The sequence below is a fragment of the Bidens hawaiensis genome, unplaced genomic scaffold, assembly GCF_021521415.1.
Source record: "Bidens hawaiensis isolate Kalapana, Puna unplaced genomic scaffold, B.hawaiensis_p1.1 tig00031200_1, whole genome shotgun sequence".
NCBI classification, from domain to species: domain Eukaryota; kingdom Viridiplantae; phylum Streptophyta; class Magnoliopsida; order Asterales; family Asteraceae; genus Bidens; species Bidens hawaiensis.
In genome coordinates, this window is record NW_027495256.1 from 1 (window position 1) to 20,210 (window position 20,210).

At 35.5% G+C, this 20,210-nt stretch overlaps 3 protein-coding genes across 4 annotated transcripts; 1 reads left to right on the plus strand and 2 right to left on the minus strand.

The window, feature by feature from the left end:
• Positions 1–982: 982 nt before the first annotated feature.
• LOC143581820 (serine carboxypeptidase-like 1) lies at positions 983–6,501 on the minus strand (the record flags this gene model as incomplete). The annotated part of the gene is made up of 10 exons (XM_077064509.1): positions 6,356–6,501; positions 5,934–6,079; positions 5,051–5,127; positions 2,373–2,498; positions 1,831–1,933; positions 1,669–1,706; positions 1,481–1,582; positions 1,316–1,402; positions 1,151–1,225; positions 983–1,054 (listed from the first exon to the last, which is right to left on the minus strand). Coding segments are annotated over exons 1-10 (972 nt in total), but the record flags the coding sequence as incomplete, so codon positions are not given.
• Positions 6,502–9,699: 3,198 nt separating this feature from the next.
• LOC143581819 (uncharacterized) lies at positions 9,700–10,065 on the minus strand. Its single transcript, XM_077064508.1, has one exon. The coding sequence runs from the start codon at positions 10,063–10,065 to the stop codon at positions 9,700–9,702; it is 366 nt and encodes a 121-aa protein (XP_076920623.1).
• Positions 10,066–18,251: 8,186 nt separating this feature from the next.
• On the plus strand, positions 18,252–19,527 carry LOC143581821 (uncharacterized). 2 transcript variants are annotated; one of them, XM_077064510.1, is made up of 5 exons: positions 18,252–18,602; positions 18,699–18,800; positions 18,902–18,969; positions 19,055–19,178; positions 19,273–19,527. In XM_077064510.1, exons 1-5 carry the CDS (start codon positions 18,375–18,377, stop codon positions 19,360–19,362), a joined length of 612 nt encoding a protein of 203 aa, XP_076920625.1. In that variant the 5' UTR covers positions 18,252–18,374; the 3' UTR covers positions 19,363–19,527. The 2 variants fall into 2 exon arrangements, with proteins under 2 accessions (XP_076920625.1, XP_076920626.1); XM_077064511.1 differs by having other exon boundaries at positions 18,699–18,770; positions 19,034–19,178.
• The last annotated feature ends 683 nt before the right edge of the window (positions 19,528–20,210 follow it).

Consider the following 20,210-nt stretch of genomic DNA (forward strand, 5'->3'; position numbering starts at 1 on the left):
TGAAGAGGTATGTACCCGCCTCAACACCGAGCAAGGCGGGTCAACCCACAAGATATAGACAAGAGGCTTGAAATCAAGACATTACGAAGGCACAAAGCCAAAACCTATGCGCATGGCGCATATCACATATGCTCAGGCATCATATGCCCAGGCACCACACATGCTCAGGCATCATATGCCCAGGCACCACAGATGCCCAGGCATCACATATGCTCACGCATCACATATGCTCACGCATATCACATATGCGCGTGGCGCATCAGCGCGCGGCGCATATCACATGCTCGTGCATATCACATCTGCGCATGAAACATCTGCGCGTGAGAATAAAGAGAAGACCAAGCGCATCCTCAGGATTGGCGCATATCACACATGCACATAATCAACCTCGTCCTTATCCAAATCAGGATTAGGGCAACCTTGATTGTGCACGTCAGACAACCTTCCAGAAGGTATCTTTTTAAGGAATAAGAATATGCTGATGTTGACAGCTGCCAAATGAAAGGTGGACAACTCTGCATAACCCATGTGCTACCACGTGATTGTAACCAATGAGAAAGCACCAGGTGTCCCAGAGGACACGTGGCGCAGAGCAATTGGAGGAGGCCAACAAGGCTGAGCCCAATCAGTGGAAACCCTAGCACTATAAATACAGCATCAACTCCACAAGGAAGCATCATCCAAGAACACAGACATCAGATAACACACAATCACATCAAATTACAGAGTATTCAGCTATTAAGCAATACATTCCATTTCCTTACTCTCATAACATTATCTTCTCCTACAAATACTTATTCTCACACCGGAGGGTTACCCCAAAGAGGACCCCTCTGTCCCTTTCTGAGGGGTAAGTTGACGGTGCTGTTCATTTTGTAGGTGGAAGAACACAGATCCAAGAAAACCATCGGTGAAATAGTATAATCACACCCGAGGAAAGTAGATCGTCTACCAGTGAGTCGATCCACGCTTCTTCACGTACCTTACGAACGTTGAGAGCTTGTCTCACGGTTTCCTTGTTTGCCCAAGTATTAGAAAAGGAATAAATGGTATCCTAAATATAAAACATAGTCATAGAAAAGGTTATGCATAAGAATATAAGATATATGTAACACAAGGTTAAGGTTGTATGGTCAAGGGTTAAGTTTACTCGGCAAATTAGTGTTGGATCTTCTGCATCACAAACTGGATCTAAGATATAATTCACGTTGATCCGATGTAAGCTCTACAAGCGAAAAGGTTAATAAGTTAGAATGCGTATAAGAAGCGAATACAAAGGTAACAAAAGAACTTGGACGTTGATTAATAAACTCACCTCATTTATTGGGCGAAGACTATCCAAACACAATGTGTTATTTGGATTGATGTATACGAATTTACCTCCACAATGTACTTTTGCTGTCTGAAGATTAGGATTAAACCAACTAATATTAAGCACATTTTAATTAATGCATGAAATAAATTATTAATAATTAGTTACCTCATAGAGCTCAGGTTCGATAAGTCCAACTCGATAAGCGAATTCAGTTCTTGCATTAAAATTTATGAACTTGTCTGTAAGTGGGTTGACGACCAACAAACCCTACACGAAGATCCAAATACATGAACCATGAATCAATGACACGGTAAATAAATCCGAGTTTATGTAAGTGCAAGATATTGAGTTACCTTAAGTTTTAGTTCTGGCCTAAGCCCTTGTTCATTGCCTACAAAAGAAGAAGTTTAGTAAAGAAAACCGCTCATGATGCAGAAAATTTGTTATTTATAATTAACTGATAACATTTTAAACATGTCCTAAGTATGTTTTCTTTTTACGTGTAAAATTTTTACCATTATATATCTTCGAAACGATTCTAGGAACGATAAGTCCCATGTAAGAAATCCCCGTGATGTATAATGGATTATCAAGAAAGATAGGATGGTCAATGAGCCACTGAAATTCATTAAAACACGATCAATCATTAGACACAAATTAACAATGAGAAGAACGTCTTTTCATTACCAAAATGTAAATATGAAAAAACAAACTAATATAATTTACTTTGACACGTGGGTCTATTAGTCATGGGGTTTAACCAGGAGTAAACCCACAACTGAAAAAACCCATAATTAACAGATCACCCTTATGTTTGAAGAACACAGAGGCATGTTTCATATAATCACTTTAAAGTATAGAACTACATAATCCCTTGTATGTTGTGGAGAGAAAACTAGATTCTACGGTAACAAAACCGTCTTATATGTCACACGACTCAAAGCAAGTAGTTCTCATAGTTCTCTGCTTAGTATTGTCATATGGCTGACATTTAAAAAGACGTTCACGTAAAGAGATGTGTGGACCAACTAACCATATCAATGATTTAGTTTCTTACCTTTCTTATAAACTCGTATGCATGTGTCACTACAAGGGAATCACTGTTCTTCTTTGATGAATCCCATCTCTTTACATATGTAAAACCAATGCCAGCAGGAAGATCTATGAATATGATGTTAGCTGTCTACAAAAACCATACACACGAAAATTGTTACAAATCGAATGAGAGTGATTTTCTTTAAAGATGCGGTGAAACGAAAAAGACTAATGACATGGGTCTCTTTTATGGAGAATTTTAAAGGAGGTATATCACTAACTTCTAACTAGTGTCGTGCCCACGCCGCGTTGTGGTGGCACGGTTCTGAACACTGAAACATAGATAAGAAAACATGCCGAAATGACATATTTAGAAATCATGAAAAAGTGAATAGTAATTAAAAATGAGTGTCCAGAAAAACCACAGAGAACCTTAAAAATTAATAATAATAAAATAAATACTATTGAACATTGAAAAAAATCATAAAAAATGAACCATTAAATAAAAAACTAAAAAAAAGAAAAGGAAAATTGGATTTAAATAATCCTAATATGATTATGTGAACTATCGGCAAATAACAGTCTCAGCTAACGAGCCCTATCTTTCAACATATTTTTTTGCCAGAAAACTCGCATTTTCATCTCAAACCTTTTTGTAACCTTAAATCAGACCTTTAGGAACATTTTTCTAGTAAGACCCTCAATTATTGAGGTTTTCAGAACCATAGAACCACCGTCAAAGTCAACGACAGAAGAAAACTAGGGTCGCACCAACTCAATGACGGTAACGAGCACCCAACTACGCAAAACGTTTCGGCGACGGTGGCGGTGGTCAGCTGTGGTTTTCAAGTGGGAGTGGTTGGTTGGTGGTGAGTAACTTTGTGGTGGTGGTGTTCACGTGGTGGTTGTCGACGACGGTGGTGTGAAGATTGAGTTTTCCGGCTAAAAATGTTTTCCCGACTATCGGAGGCTAACTGAGTTAAGCTTCCGTTAGTTACCGCTCGTTGGAAACAAATACGTTAAAAGATGGAATCGTTAACAACAAACTCGTTAGTTAGGAATGTTATTAGCTAATAGTAGATAGTGAGAATTATTTAAATCCAATTTCAAAAAAAAAATCTGTTAAATATTACTTAAAAACCAGTTCCACAAAAGCCCATCCAGTCTTTTTTGTTGTCCATATACATTGCAATCTTTTTTTTAACAACAAAATGTTACGTTCTATAGGAATCGAACCCTTTGACATTTTATTTTACACTCTAATCATCTTATCATCCCATCAAACTAGAAATCCCTGCTTTGTTAATAAGTGTAGATAATTTAGTTTTTTTCTTAATAATTTGAAATATGAAAGTATTTAACCATACTTAAATGTGGATATTGTTTTATTATCTTTCCGCTTTGCTATATTAGTTAAAAACGTACTTGTAGTTAAAACAAATTATTTGGGTCCCATAACAAGTATAATTTATTTTAGGTATGATTCGTTTTAAATAAAATTAATGTTTATACGCAGATGAAGAATAAAATATTTTGTGAATATGAATTTTTAAAGTAATAGATATTATAAATTGTTAGTGAAAAACTAAATTATTTGTTAGAATGAAAAATTTGAAAAGAACAAAATGACAGTCTCAAAATTCTGCAATGGACCTACGTAATTGTCCACATTTAAACACAAATCGTGAAAACACAGAAAACTAAAGGGGTTGTGAAAAACAGAAAAGAATTACAAACAAGCAATACGTAGCCTATAAAAACTCGATGTAACAATCAAATGTTTTGAAACATAAGACTATGTTATATGTGTGTCAAAAACCATCCACCTTGGATGTTTAACGCCGGCCAAACCATTACTACCCTAAATATTTAGGTGCTAAAAAGGCAAACGCTCCTTTGGGCCATGTTTAAAAAAAAAATGATTCTTACATCAAGTTTTACATATTTTTACAACTAGAATGAGTTTTCATTGTAACTCAATCATACATATATATAAATATATATGTCAACAAAGACTTGGAACTAGGGCTGTCCAAACTGCTCGCCGCTCGCTGCTCTTTCGTCGTTCATTCGAAAATTGCTTGAAAAATGCTCGTTCGATTTCTGCTCGGTTTGGAAGTGAGTCGTCCAGCTTGGTTCGGTTTAAAAACAATCATAGCACGAGCAAAGCCTCGCTCGGTTTGGTTCGGTTCGTTTTGCTCGAATTATTTTTTATTTATTATTTTTATATATAAACTTTATGTATATATATAAAAGTATACTACTTTTTTAAAGTTTTAAAATTTCCCTCCTTTTGTGTTGAATTCAAAGTTCAAATTTAAACCATAGCCGCTCGTTTTATATATGTTTTGTTGTTAATTTTGAGTTTTATAGATTTTAAAGGTGAAAGTTTAGACAATTTAGAGCTAAAAGTCTTGAATTAATGATATTTTGAAGTTTAGGAAATTAAAATTGGAAATTTGTACGAAATCAAGCAAAACCAAACCGAACCAAGCCGCTCGGTTTCAAAACCAAACCAAGTTCAAGCATAAAGATATCGCTCATTTCTTTAAATTCAATCCGCTCGGTTCGGCTCGCTTTCAAACCAAACCAAGTATGAGCATACCCGCATTCGGTTCGGTTCGGATCGTGAACAGCCCTACTTAGAAACACTGTTTTTGTTATAAAACTAAGTAGATCGATCTAGCGAAGAATATGAACCTTGGTCCATGGATATGGATTGACTTCCAGTTTGACATCAGATCTTGATGCATTCGTGTATTCAAAAAGAAGTGGACCTACATCAACAATAACTTAATCATTAATCAATGTTTCTTGTTTTTGTATGACCATGGTAATTAAATTTAAAATGATATATTTTAAAGCTGCATATATGCATTTAAACACATAGTGACACCTTAGTCAAATTTGATCTACCAATAATTAATTTAATTTTTTGTTGAATCAAACTTGATCTACCTATAATTTAATTTTGGGTTGAAGTATGGTTAAGTAAATTAATAGTTAATCATATTTGTAATAGACTTTAAGAGTATTTAGTGTGCTGGACAATGGACATCTACAAAATCGTCAAATCCGACTTTAAATTATTATTTTTCGTAACCTTTTAATTTGAAGCATAATTAAAACTATCACAAATATACCTAAAATTATTAACCCAACAAGCAGGCACACTTTTATGAACCATAGTCATATCCCTGTTTAGAAAAAAACTATATATATATATATATATATATATATATATATATATATTTAAAATGATATTTTCTATTTTTAATTTATTTTTCTTATTTTACAAGATTGTGTGGTTACTCAACATTTTATTGGACTACTTAAATCCAATGATTATTTTTCTAACGTACTATATACACATTTCACATAACAATAACTTGAATTAAATTCTAGTTGACAAAGATAATAATAATAATGGCGATATGGTTTATCAGGTAACGTCCAAACCAAACTCTGTATTAATCAGAATCTTGTGACAATATAGTCTGACTAGAATGAGGCAGCAGAGCTCTCCAAACAAACACTATAATCGCCGTTAAAAAATAGATTAAAAAAAGTTGAAAAAGGTTACCTATTTGATTTAAGAATGGAATAATGCCCGAGTTTCCCGGACCTCCGGTGAGATAAAGAAGCAACGGATCTTGTTGTGGGTCACTTTGAGATTCAACAAAGTAGTAGAACAGTTCCACTTCTTCCCGGTTTCCAACTCCAACATATCTTTCAACAATAAATTCCAACATCAATATCAATAATAAAAAGCAAATTGAATTGTAATAATCCCTTTTTTATGCGGTTGACATATAATAATCTCATCTCATAAAATAGTTGTCACCAGTCTCACTTTAGTGTGAAAGTTGGGACCTTATTTTTAGAGGTGGGATATTATCGGCCAACTGCAAAGATGTGAGATTATAAAAATCCAATTTGGTTAATAATAAATATATAAAACCCTGAATGCCAAAATGAGAAAGGAGAATTTAATTATATACGTACCCAGTTTCAAGAGTAAACGGAAGTCCGGAAAAACCAGGGAGGTGTTTGACGATTGTTTTGGAATATGAGAAAGGTATCATGTGCAAATGCAGTATAAACACAAGGACAATGACAAAGATTTGCATTTTGCTTTTTAGCTCAAGCATGTTTCATATGGTCCCAGTTCTATTCTATGTTTCTTATATATATACACATATATATAGAGTAGGGAGTCGTTTTATATGCCTTTATATTTAAAGTAAATTGACCTTATGTTATAAATTTATAATATTTGGTGGACCATATAAATGAAAAGTAAAGTAAGAGTTGAATATGAATGCATTTAATCAGGAAACAAAAATCACATTATAATGTGGTTTTCTGTCTGGTTTCTTTTAAATATAAGGTGTTGCGTTAAACATGCTTTTTTTAAGCACATGTTTAAACCGAATAGTTGATTCATGGTTAACACTTAACAATGCGTTTCACTACAAAACATGGGAAGTAAAGTGTTATGTCACACAAAATGTTAACAATGTTTTATTTAACCAGATTAATTATAACACAAGCCCAACATGTTTGATGTCATTAAGTATAAGCATTTCAATAACTTGATTGAAGCGACTCGAATTACATCATTAAATTTTAATGATGCATGTTTGATGTCATTAAGTATAAGCACTTCAATAACTTGATTGAAGCGACTCGAATTGCATCATTAAATATTAATGATACGACTCCTTTAACATGGTTAATAAATAATAAGATATGACAATGGGCGGATCCAATATAGGTTCAAAGGGTTCACGAAAACCCACTAACAGGGGCGGATCATATGATGGGCCAAGGTGGGCCTCGGCCCATCCATCTTTTTCGTTTGATAGAGTAATTTTTTTTCAAAAAGTCAAAAAAACATTATATATATTGAGTCCGGCTCATCCATATTATTTTTGTCCGGCACATCCATATTATTTGTGTCCGGCCCACACTTGATTTTGTTTAAATGAATTCCTTAAAGCCGAAGAACGGAAAACCGTTTCCCCTAATAAGCATAAAGAAAGCCCCATGCACTCAACTTTTATAAAACAAAAAATCCCAAGCCCAAATTATTTTTAAACAAAAAAAACTAACAATAAGTCCACACTCCTAATCCTAATCGAAAAACCGAAGCAGAAGAGTTTTTTTTTCTGGGCTAAGGTGTGAAAAATGAAATGGAACAGAGGCGTTCGAAAAAAACTTAGACCACTAGACCAGGGTCGAATCATGAGTGCTCACATATCACAATTCATACATTAGGCAAGAAACAAGTATACGCTTTTATTTTTTATTTGGTATGTTAGGGTTTGGAATTATGGAGAAATTAATGATTGAATTTGGTCACCTTCATGAATTAGGAATATGTGTCTTTTGATTATGTAAATTCGGTTTTTGAATTTGAACTTGAGACTTGAGGTACTCATCTTTCCCTTCGCATCTTATCTTTTTGCAGACTCTCGTCTCTTCCCCTCGCATCTTGTCTTTGTTTGTTTAAAAAGTTTTGTTTTTATGTGTAAGAATGGTAAGTTGAATGATTGAATTAGTGTTTTGGTTGAATAATTGTATATAGTGTTCTTATTTTTGACCCGACCAGAACGGGTTGTCGACCCGAAACTTAGAATTAAGAAAAAGAATTTGTCTCGTGACTTTCGGCCATCCATACTAGTTGTTCAAGATCCGCCACTGCCCACTAACTTTAAAACTTTAAGTCAAAATGATATATAAAAATTTCAGTCAGCTCATAAGAGTTTTAGAAGTAAACTAATAACAGAAGGTTTAAGATAATGCACTGGTAAGGATTTTTTTCCAATAGCTTAGTCTATTATTGACAATTATCCTTGATAATCCATTCAATAAGGTTATCACTCATGTTTTTCTTAATCGTTGTCATTGCAAGCCATCACAAGCGGATATGCGTCAGCTTTTGGAAGTAATATCGGACTCAAGTCACAAGTCGGTGAACTTGAGGGACCAATGTTGACAAGCTGGTCATAGTTGGTTATGTTTCCTAATTGTATTGTAATTATAATAGGTAATTTCTTGTCTAACAAGTTATGTTAGTTCTATATAAACATGTCATGGTTAGACATTATAGATTGTGGTGTGGTGTGAGATGTAACCGAGTTGGGGTTCATCCAAGAGGCACACACGAGATGTAACCGAGTTAGGGTTCATCTAGAGTGAAGTTGGTGTAACCAAGTTAGGGTTCATCAAAAGTCAAACCGAGCTATGGTTTGATAGTTTGTAATCAGTTTTTGAGTTCTCAAACTATATACAATCACGGTGTGTGTTCTCTTGAGTGGAAACATCACATATGTCCGTTTTGCATATTTCACGCACCTTATAAGATGGGAAACATGTTATCATCACCGTCTTCTTCGTCATCATGCCTAGATATTTGAATCCGAGGCTGCTGACATTCCCATTAGGATCATGATACTAGAAGGATGGATTGACACAACATTTCATCTCATGAAAGTGATTTAAATTGTTCCCCATATATTGTGTTAACACAATAGCTCTAATAATAACAAACACGTTGCATCTATATCGTTTTCCTCATTCACCTTTTTTTTCTTTCCAGTTTGTGAATCTAATCTTTAAAATCTTCACATCAAGTAAACATGACCCATATTTACATCTTGATTCCTCAAACCAATCATTGTTTTTCTTTTTATTTTAAAAATCGCTCAAAAAGTGTAAGCCACATAAAAGATAAAAACCACCAAAGTTGCATTATTGAATACGAGTTTGACTATTACCATTAAATACATATGCCAAAGTCATCAAATATTGGTAACAAAAGGTATAAAGTTATCTTGTGAAAAGCCCAAGCTACTCAAGGCGCATACGCCTAGCCCAGAGCATGGTAGTTTAGGTTGATTCCTTTCTGACGATATTTGGCTGTGCTTTTGACATCATGGATATAAAGACGTACGTGGGTCAACCCAACCCGTTTTGACCAATATGTGTGTGTGTGATATTGTAATTAAATAATCAAATTAATCAATAAACGCGTAAACTTAGAAGAAAACTCGTGTAAAATGTAATTAACTTTGCAATGCATTTTTCTTACATTTAGTATTTCATGTGTGTATTATACATCTTTTTCGAATGATTAACTTTTATAAACACGAACACCGGCAAAAACACCCACCGGAAGCCTCCACAACCCGGAGGACAGCCGAAAAAAGAAAAGAAGTTACATGAAATCAAAATTACACCAACTCAGCCAACCTAAAGCTCTTTGCTTACACCTATACTTATACCAAAGGAAGCCCTTTGCCTTAATATCTCCCATGATCTCTTTCAAATTAATCTGCTTTCCTTCAAACACCTTTTTGTTTCTCGCCTTCCAAAGTCTCCAACAAGTGATTATGATAATTCCATGGAACACCTTTTTTATTTGCTCCAAGGTTGATGTTCGTATGAAGCTCTAAAAGATCTCTGACCGAGAAACCAAAAATAGGCGGAACCTTGCACCAACGACTTATATGGTCCCACACCACTGAAACGGCTCCACACCCGGTCAATAAATTATCCGCTGTCTCCTCCCCCGAATCACATAAAGGGCACACAATATCATTCACCCGGATATTCCTTCGAATGAGGGCTCTTCGGGTTGGAATTCTGTCCATTTCCGCTCTCCACGCGTGGATATTGCACTTGTTCGGAACCCATTTACTCCACTTCATTATATAATTATTTCCATCATTTTTATTTCTCATGTTTAACCTTTTAACCGAGCTAACAGAGAACACGCCATCTTTTTCCGCTAACCATTCCTACCTGTAACATTCGTTACTTTCAAACCCGAAAATCCGACCCGTTTTAAATTTTTTGGTTTTTATTTATAAATATATGTATAAAACATATTATAATATCCAACTCCATAATAAAATATACATTCAACATTTCTAATCCCCGATGTGATACCCAGCATTTTCAGTTAAATCCTGTTGACTGTGTCAGTAAACCTAGTTAGTTCTGTTAACTAAGTTAAAGAACTCCCATGTATATAGTGTCATGTATGCATACATTGAGTCAGTGGTGTCGTTGGTGACCTAAGTGAGAGTAACTAGTTATTGATAACTAGAATAATAAACTTGTCACACATGTTATAATATATGATAGGTTATAATAAATTTGTCATACATGATATGTTACATGTATTATATATGGTGGGTGAAATTGTGTTACATGCTACATGACTAGTTGTTGTATACTTATATGTTGTAGGAGAAGTGAATAATTAAAATAACATAACCTATGATATATTATAGAGTCAATTACCCTTTTCCACAGCCCAGACTCCCCCGTTTTGTATCTCCAACCCCATTTTGAAAGCAAAGCGTTATTAACATCTTTTATTATCGAGATCCCTAGCCCACCCTTATTTTTCGGCATCGTGACCCTCTCCCAAGCCACCCAATGAGTCTTTCGGGACTCACTTGTCCCTCCCCACAGGAAGCTCTTCATAATCCTTTCAAAACTCTCTGCCACTTTGCTCGGAACTTTAAACTGACAAATATATACCGGTAAACTTTCTAGCACCGCTTTAATAAGAACAACCCTACCAGCAATTAGGGCTGTCACTTTTACCCAAACCCAACCCGAAAAAACACGTACCCGAACCCGAACCCGAACTATCCAACCCGAAAAACCCGAACCCGAGAAAAGACTAACCCGAACCCGGACCGAAGTAATTCGGGTTGGTTATTGGGTTTGATTTATAAGTTTCGGGTCAACCCGAATAAACTTTTAGTTTTGAAATTAAATATATTTTTAGGTATAATAGGCTTAGTCTTAGCCACTAACGTTATCAGAATTTGGTCATAATCGATTGTTGTCATTGCAACTATTATAGATCGATTGTCTATTGTTATTTATGTTTTCCGTTTATTACTAATAGCAACCGTCATCAAATAACCAAATCATGTCCGATTGAAGACGATTATGGTTCGAGTTCGTTTTACTCTTCTTTTGGATTGTTTTATCAAGTTATGCTGGTTTATTATTTGATTATTTGCTTACAAGCGAAGAATAATATGTTGTTTTTATATTAACTTTGTAGTTTTTTAAATTTGTTTGTTTTTTGTTTTGTTTTCTAGGATACTCGAAACCCGATTAACCCAACCCGAAAAAACCTAAACCCGAATTACCCGAACCCAAAAAACCCGTGAGAGATTCGGGCTGGGTTTTGGGTCAAGATTTAAAACTTTGAAACCCGATTAACCCGACCCGAAAAACCCGAAACCCGAAAAACACCCCTACCAGCAATAGATAAAGTGTGGGCTCTCCAAATCGCCAATCTTTTTTCAAAAATATCCATTATTCCATTACAATTATTAATCTTATTCATGTTAGCTCCGACCGGAATACCTAGATGAGAGAACGGCAATATCCCCGGTTTACACCAAAGCACACTTGCCATCTCATCAATCTCAGCTGCATTAACGTTGCACCCAAACAGGCTGGATTTATTGAAATTAATCTTTAAGCCCGAGCACAAATGAAACCATCTTAATAATCTATTCACATTTTCAACATTCCTTTTAGTCCATTCTCATATAAAAATTGTATTATACACCTAGTTTTGTATATGGGGAAAGTGAATACGGTGCTGTTAGGCGTGTAAGCTTACGTTTAAAACCAATCAAAACTACATAGTTTTGATTAAAATTCCCTAAAATCCTTTTGAAGTGAAGTCACGCTCTTCAAGAATTGTTCTTTCTCCCTTTGTGTCAAAGATTTCAATTGCTCATTGTCTACTTAAAATCGTTTCAATATTTAACAATAAACTCTCGATTTGGCATTAGCCATAAAATCTTGTTTTTAAAATAATATCCTTTTTTTTCCTTTTCTTATCTTCACTGTCGAATTTTACTTTAAATTATGTACAAGTCCATGGTATATAGATCACAACTATTACTCATAAATCTTTGAGATTTGTTTCTGGTGGCTTTAAACTAAATAGTGCTTTTTAATTTTGTGAAGAATTGCAACAGCTTAATTAGAATTAGACAGAATTACAGAAATTGTCCTTGATGTTTGCACCAAATTTCAGTGGTTGTCCTTTATCTTTAAAAGTAAAATAATTTGTACTTTACGTTTCCAAATGTTACACCATTTGTCCTTTAGCCCTAACCCAGATAGTTTTTCTCGTTAAGTTAGGTCATATGCAAGGCACATGAGGGCATATTAGTCATTTTACCTATTAAAATTAAAAACATTTTAATAAATAAACCAAAAAAAAGTAAAATACAGCATATACAATTATACATACAAACTTATCTCTATCTCTCTCTCTCCAATCTTTCTACCTTGCTAACATCACGACACCACCTCATCTATCCCTTCTCTGCTAGCTGCTGTCACCACCTGCCGACCACCACCGCCACCCTTTTCACTTTCGTCAGAGTCTTAATCCCCAATCCAGGTCCCATCGGAAACCTAAACCCAAACAAATCTGAGGTGGTTTCTTGGATCGAGTTTACAGGTCTAACAATGGTGTTGGTAGTTTCTTATGGTGGATGCGATGGTGGTGGAGGCTGATTTTGACAGCGGGACACCATCATTCGACTACCGCCAAAACCATCGCCGGAAAAAAACATTCGGAAACATGATAGGGAGTTGGCGTCGACCTAGTTTAGGTTCAACAACCATCGCCGGAAAAGAAAATCGTCATTCGGAAACATGATATAGAGTTGCCGGCGACCTAGTTTAGGTTCAACAACCATCGCTGGAAAAGAAAATCGTCATTCGGAAACATGATATAGAGTTGCCGGCGACCTAGTTTAGGTTCAACAACCATCGCTGGAAAGAAAATCGTCATTCGGAAACATGATATAGAGTTGCCGGCGACCCTAATTCAGGTTCGATTTGGTCCATCGCCTTTGATTTGATTATATTCAGGTGTGATTCAAGTCCAATTCAGGGTTTTTTAGGTGTTGATAGTGGTGGGGAGTGTTAGCGGTGGCGGCATGTGGTCGTTATGGTGGTCGATGACGGGAATGCCGATGATGGATGGTTGCATCGGTGAAGGTGAAGGTTGTGAATGAACGGTGGTAGGGTAACAATTTTCGAGTATGTGGTGAACGGTGGTAGTTTTGGTTGTTCTCTTTGTAGGTGGAGGCTACAATGGTGGTCGGTGGTGCTTGGCAGAGTTGTGGTGTGGGGTGGGTGGTGGCTGTGAAGATGTTGTGGATGGTGAATTGTTTGTGTGTGTGTGTGTGTGTGAGAGAGAAAGAGAGAGATAGAGAGAATATATTATATTTTTTTCATTTTAATTACTAAAACGTTTTTTTAAATGAGTTGTTAAAATGACTAATTTACCCTCATGTGGATGGCACATGACCTAACTTAACGCGAAAAACTAACTGGTTTAGGGCTAAAGGACAAACGGTGTAACATTTGGAAACGTAAAGTACAAATTATGTTACTTTTAAAGATAAATGACAACCACTGAAATTTGGTGCAAACATAAAGGACAATTTCTGTAATTCTGTCTTAGAATTATAAAATAATCGTATCCAGCTAATTTCAATTGCAAATGGGACTTGTGGTTTCGTGAAGAATTGCAGAATCTTACTCCAATGTAACACGTCTATCAATAGAGTATTAATTTTAATTGAATTAGGATTGGATAGGACTAGTCAGTTGATGAGCAAGAAGAGGAAGACACACCGTGAAGTAAGAATCAAGTTTGGAATCTAACTCAGCAGTAAGTGCGTTAATTTCTTAATATACTTGTGCTCGGTTGGACTAAGGGTTAAAACGATTTTAACCAGACAATGAATCTTTGATAGAAAGGGAGAAAGAACAATTTTGGAAGAACGTGGCTTCACTTTAAAAGGATTTTAGGGAATTTTAATCAAAATTAGGTAGTTTTGATTGGTTTTACGCGTAAGCTTGCACGCCTAACAGCACCGTATTTCTTTCCCCTTGGTATATAGTAAAGTAATAATTATAATTATTATTTAATAAATTAAATAAAAAGTATACATACAAATATTAAACTTATTTAGATTTAACATGAATAAGCATAACTTTTTTTGGGTTAGGTCTTTCGTTGAAAATCAAATCAGCCACCACCAAACCAAACCAAACCAAACCCTAGATGGCGGATGAGCGGTTGGAGGTTGATGGAAAGCTTCTGTCCATCGTAGCATCGGAGGTAATATCAAAAAGGCTTCCAGCGAAATCCGACATAGCAAATTGCAGGCTTGTGTCGAGAGTATGGAGGTCGGTGATGTCGACAGGTAAGTTTCACCGCAACAACCACCCGGTAACCATCGAAGAATATAAACTTGGAATCATTAATTCAGCAATGACCGACTCCTCGACCACCCTGGAGAGACCCTCTTCGCTTGGGGCCAACGCCTTTATTTCCAAGTCGCTTATACTGACGACAATAATTGGAAAGGCCGTAGCCGGATTATATGTTTTGATGTCAAGACCGAAAAGTTTAGCCAAACACCATTCCCCCATCTTCAAGATGATGATGCTTCTTATTTTGCAAGTTTAGCATGGACGCCTTCGCCTATATGTATGCCTTCATGCTATCCTTCGAGTGCAAGTGTGGAAGGTCAAGGATGATGTTGCTGTTGTCGTTGATGATCAGGGCTGGGTGAAGGTGGGTTACTTAGAAGCCCCGTCTTTGCATCTGCATCATGTATGCGCAAAGTATGCCGGTTGCAGTCTTGGATGAGGATGACAATTCGTTTAAAAAAGTGGACGCAAAGGACTTCGAAGCACACTATCCCTGGCTTTTGCAGCCAACTTCTAAGTATGGACTTAGCCGAGTGATATATGTCCCGTCTTTTGTGGATCCTTTCCCTGCAAAGCCAGCCTCTAGTGATATGTGTCAAGACTCTTGTGATTGGCAGTGAACTTTTTTGTTTTGTTTTGTTTTGTTTCGTTTCCTTTCCTACCTCTTGTTGTCGTTTACTGTTACTGGTTTTTTATCAATCTTACTTAATGTTTCTTATTTCTGGTGTTTTGCATTATTAAATCTTGGTGAATGATTTCTTATCATGGGTGATTGGATAGATGATGCATTTGTGATAGGAACCCAAGGAAATATTTGTAACTGACAATGACAATTTGGTTATATGTATTTACATTGTAATTTGGTTATATGTGACCTGACTCGATCAGAACAAAGAAAAAAACAGCTATATGCATGTGTGTGTATTGCAATACTCTATTGCCCGAAATCCACAAACCTATACGGTCCCAATGACAATTTCCACCCCGAGAATTCGCACGTGTTGCCCGCTTTAATGAGAAGGTTTCGCGAGGCTAAAGTTTCGGGGGCTACCGCTGCGTGAGTTTTTACATGTTGATGACCTGGCGGACGCGGTTGTGTTTCTGTTGGAGAATTATCCGGGTTTAGAGCAAGTGAATGTGGGAAGTGGGAAGGAGGTGTCGATTTAAGGAGCTTGCGGAGTTGGTTAAAGAGGTCGTCGTGATTGAAGGAGAGCTCGTTTGGGATAATACCAAGCAGGATGGGACGCCAAGGTAGCTTATGGATAGTTCGACGCTTGCTAAGTTGGGTTGGGAACCGAAGATTTCGCTTCGGGATGGTCTCGTTGGTACTTACAAATGGTATGTTAGGACGCAATTAGTTTGCATCTATGTGTTGTTACCGGTGATAAGTTGTTTACTGTTTTAAGGTTAGTATATTTACAGTACCTGTTGTGTGATTGTTATTTACTACTATATTTTGGGGATTGTGGAATGAATAATAATCAAGCAATTTATAACTTATGATCAAGTATTCAATTTTGTTTGGATCTTTGTTTCTTCGTTTATTTCTGTCGAACCACACAACAGTTGAATATGACGGTGTTGCCTTATGTTTCTCAAAGTCTATCCAATGATGGAGAGTGCACAATTGATGATCAACTTGAACACATTACCAATTTACATTACAGCCTCCCAAACTTGTTTCTTCGAATATGCGTGTACTGTATCACACTTGCTACATTTTCTTATCAAACCAAAATGACTTATTATGTTTATTATTTGTTGTGTATCAACCATCTCTCAGATTCCGTCATTTCTGTTTCAAGCATAGATATCTACCTATCAAAGTATTAAAATCTGCCATACGGGCGGGCGATTTTAGAAACCCAACTGGTAATTCAAGTTCGAGGGGAGAGGAAATCGTACATGAAAACGACAGGCTAAAAGCCTAATCCATTACTACTCAATCTGTATGTATATATACAAAATATTATGTTCTAAAACATAAAACTGAAACAAAAGGATTGGACACATTTTAAATCAGCACATGATGGTTAGAAGTTGGAACATACAAAATAAGTTGTTCAGTTTTACATATGAACCAAAGTCTTGGTAAAAAGAGGTCAAACATAAAGCATATCAATCTCAGAACTTGACTGCAAAAGCTCCTCCTGCGTTATATAGAACATACTTCAAACCTTTTTTAAGTAAAATTTCTTCAACCTATAGTTAAAATCAATAAAAAATAAATAATAATAATAAATAATAAATAATAAAAATAATAAAATACCGCAGGTTTTAAAACTGAAGCTCCGTGTGTCCCGCCTCCCTTACCAGTGATTAGTCTCAACTCCGTCACACCTAAATAATAATAATAATAACAATAACAATAACAATAACAATAACAATATAACAATATAACAATAACACAATAACAATAACAATAACAATAACAAATTATACACTTACTATGCCATTCTCCAATGAAATCAAGGTGAGCTTCCACCATGAGTTTTGCATGCTGTTCGTACTGGTTATGCAAGTCAAGTGTCACACAATTCCAAATTCCATCGTTCCTGCATTTTTTAAAATAAAAAATCAAATAAAATAAAACAAAAACCAAATTAAAAGAATAATAAAATAAAAAAACAGTTTATAACTTACGTTAGTCGAAACAGTTTCATATCATTTTCTAATCTCAGCGCCAATGCATCCTTCTTTTTTTCAGCAGCCTGCATCAAGAATTATGTTATAATACTAAACAAAAAACTTGGTTTTAAACAATTCCAACAAAATAACATGAAAATTTTCAAAACATAAACATTAATACACTTTTAACTTTGTTATAATAAGTTAAAACAGGATATATTATTACTAATAATAATAATAATATAATAATAATATATTATTATTATTATTATTATTAATAATAACTAGGAGACATAATTTTCAATTAAAGATAAACATCAATAATATTAAATAAACTTTAAAATTTAAAGATAGATCGACCTTGGCACCCTCGGTTTTATCTTTAATGAATAAGGATTATATTTATCATATTTAAGCTTATGTTTAGTGTTGGTTTGCTCTGTTGACCACCAAAATCCATTACGTTATTACAGTATTATTTTTTAAGGTATAAAAATGGGTTATTTTACAATGTTATATACTTTGTGTGTACGCATGCATGATTTAAAAGTAGAGGGCCCAGTTGTGTATTGGGAAAACAGAATGAGTGAACGTGGAGTCATGCACTCATGCCTATGATATTATGATGATTTGCTGATCTTCGATGATCACAAACAGTTGTAGGCAAATAATAAAGCCACTTAACCGGTTGCTTCAATCCTTAATAAACCCTAATCTATGGGCAAGCAAAGGATTGCATGCAGTACACAACTTCATCCTTTGCTTCACCTAGTAAGTTTTCTGTTTTTTTATACAAGTTTCGACTTTGTTCATCCTTGTTATCAAGCTTTGTGTCAGTCATTTTGTTCAATATTCGTATCCTGTTAAGTTTTATTGTTTCTCAATATTATTGTTCATGTTCTTACTTTATGATGACATATTAACTCATTTGTTTAATTTGTTTAACTTTAATTATAATCTAATTAACACTTTATATTAATTAATTGAACCCACAGATCTGTAGAGATAAAGGAAACTTTGCAGAAAGAGTTTGCTAGGGTTTTACGGTATCGAATTCTGTTTACTTTATTTTCAAAAGAATCTTGTTGTGTAAAACCGAGGTTGAATGGGGGATCATTTTGTGTTGCTGGTTACCGAATCCTCTCACGTGGCTGGAATTGAGAGTAAAAGTATATCGAATTTAGCGAACAAAGAACTGGCTACTGATGTCTGTATTCATAGGATGGATCTCGGTTTCGAGTCGTTAAAGAAGTTTGTAGAATGCAGGATCTGCCATGATGAAGATGAGGACTCAAATATGGAGACACCCTGTGCTTGTTGTGGCAGCTTAAAGGTTATGGACTCTAGTTTTTTGATTAATCTTATTTCATAAAATTAATTTCAAATTTTATAATTAACTCTCACTTTGTTTAATTCAATATGTTTTCAGTATGCCCATCGCAAATGTGTTCAAAGATGGTGCAACGAAAAGGGAAACACCATATGCGAGATTTGCCTTCAGGTTTGTCCTCAACAAGAGGTGTATACGCCAGTAGCTCACATGCAGCTTGACTCGTTTGCACCATTTTCCTCAACAAACAAACATATTAGTTATTGATTATTAAACCGTTTATTATGTTATATTCTGTTCAGCCATTCAAGCCCGGATATTCATCACCGCCTCCATTATTCCATTGTGATGGCATTCCAATGAACTTCAGGTGTGTTTTTGAGCTTAACTATCATTATTCATATATTCATATTTCTTTTCATTATGTAATTTAGGGGTAACTGGGAGATTTCTAGACGGGATCTATACAGTTTACGGTTTTCAGCAATGGATTCTGTTGGTCATGATGAACCCGACTTTGATGAGTATATCACTCTAAGCACTAAAAGCTTGATTTGTTGCCGTGTAATTGCTATAATTGTATGTCATCTCTATATTAATTTCATCTTCTAAACACTAAAACGTTTTTAAATTGATAACTTTTTTTTATCATTTATGTATAAATTTATTGCAGTTTATGACTCTTCTCGTGTTGCGACATACTCTACCAATTATCATGAATGGAACACAACGATACACAGTTACCATGTTCACGGTAACATGAAACTTGAAACGCGAAAAATTGCTCGGGCACTTGTTTTTAAAATTTTATTTATTTCGTTTTGTTGTTATTTTTTTGTGCAGTTTGTAATGTTAAGAAGCCTTGGTGTGCTACTGTCAATATATATCATGGTTAGAGTTTTTGCATCGGTTCAACGCCGCCAGCAAGTACAGGTAGCAGTTTAAAATGAAATGTTTAGATTTGATTTCTAAATTTGATATCTGATTTGGTAGGATTACCCTAAACCCTGTCCAGATCATAATCATATAACCTAATCCTACAGATCAAAAGATACACATAACTGGCGAAATAACTCTGTAGGGTCTTCGCCAGTAGACCTCAATCTTCTCGCCTCAGCAGTCAAACCACGAGACTCCTGAAACGTGTCCAACTCTTCTTTTCGAATTTCTCGATAGAGGTCAGCTTGCTGCCGGGGTTGGGATCGGCGCGTAAGCTTCTTCCCATTCCCCGGTCGCTGCGTAATAAATTGATAGTTGATAGGTTAGAACGTGTGTTTGGGATTGTTATAAGTGTAAAAGGACTTTTAACCCGAAGGAGTTATAAATTTTTGAAATGAAGTTTTTGAAAAAATGTTTGGATTAGGGCTGTTCCCGAGTCGAGCCAGGGTGGTTTCGAGCTCGGGCTTGAAATTAAACGAGGCATCTCAGCTAAGGCTCTAGCTTGATTTTCGAGCCAACGAGCCGAGCCATGATTGGTTACAAAAATGAGCCAACTCAACTCAGAATGTTTCAAATCAAGTTTTTTAGCTAGTTTTATTCGAGCTTTTATCGAGCGAGCCACGAGCCCGAGCTTCGAGCCTCGAACTTTGGATTAGCTTATGTGTTGGGGAA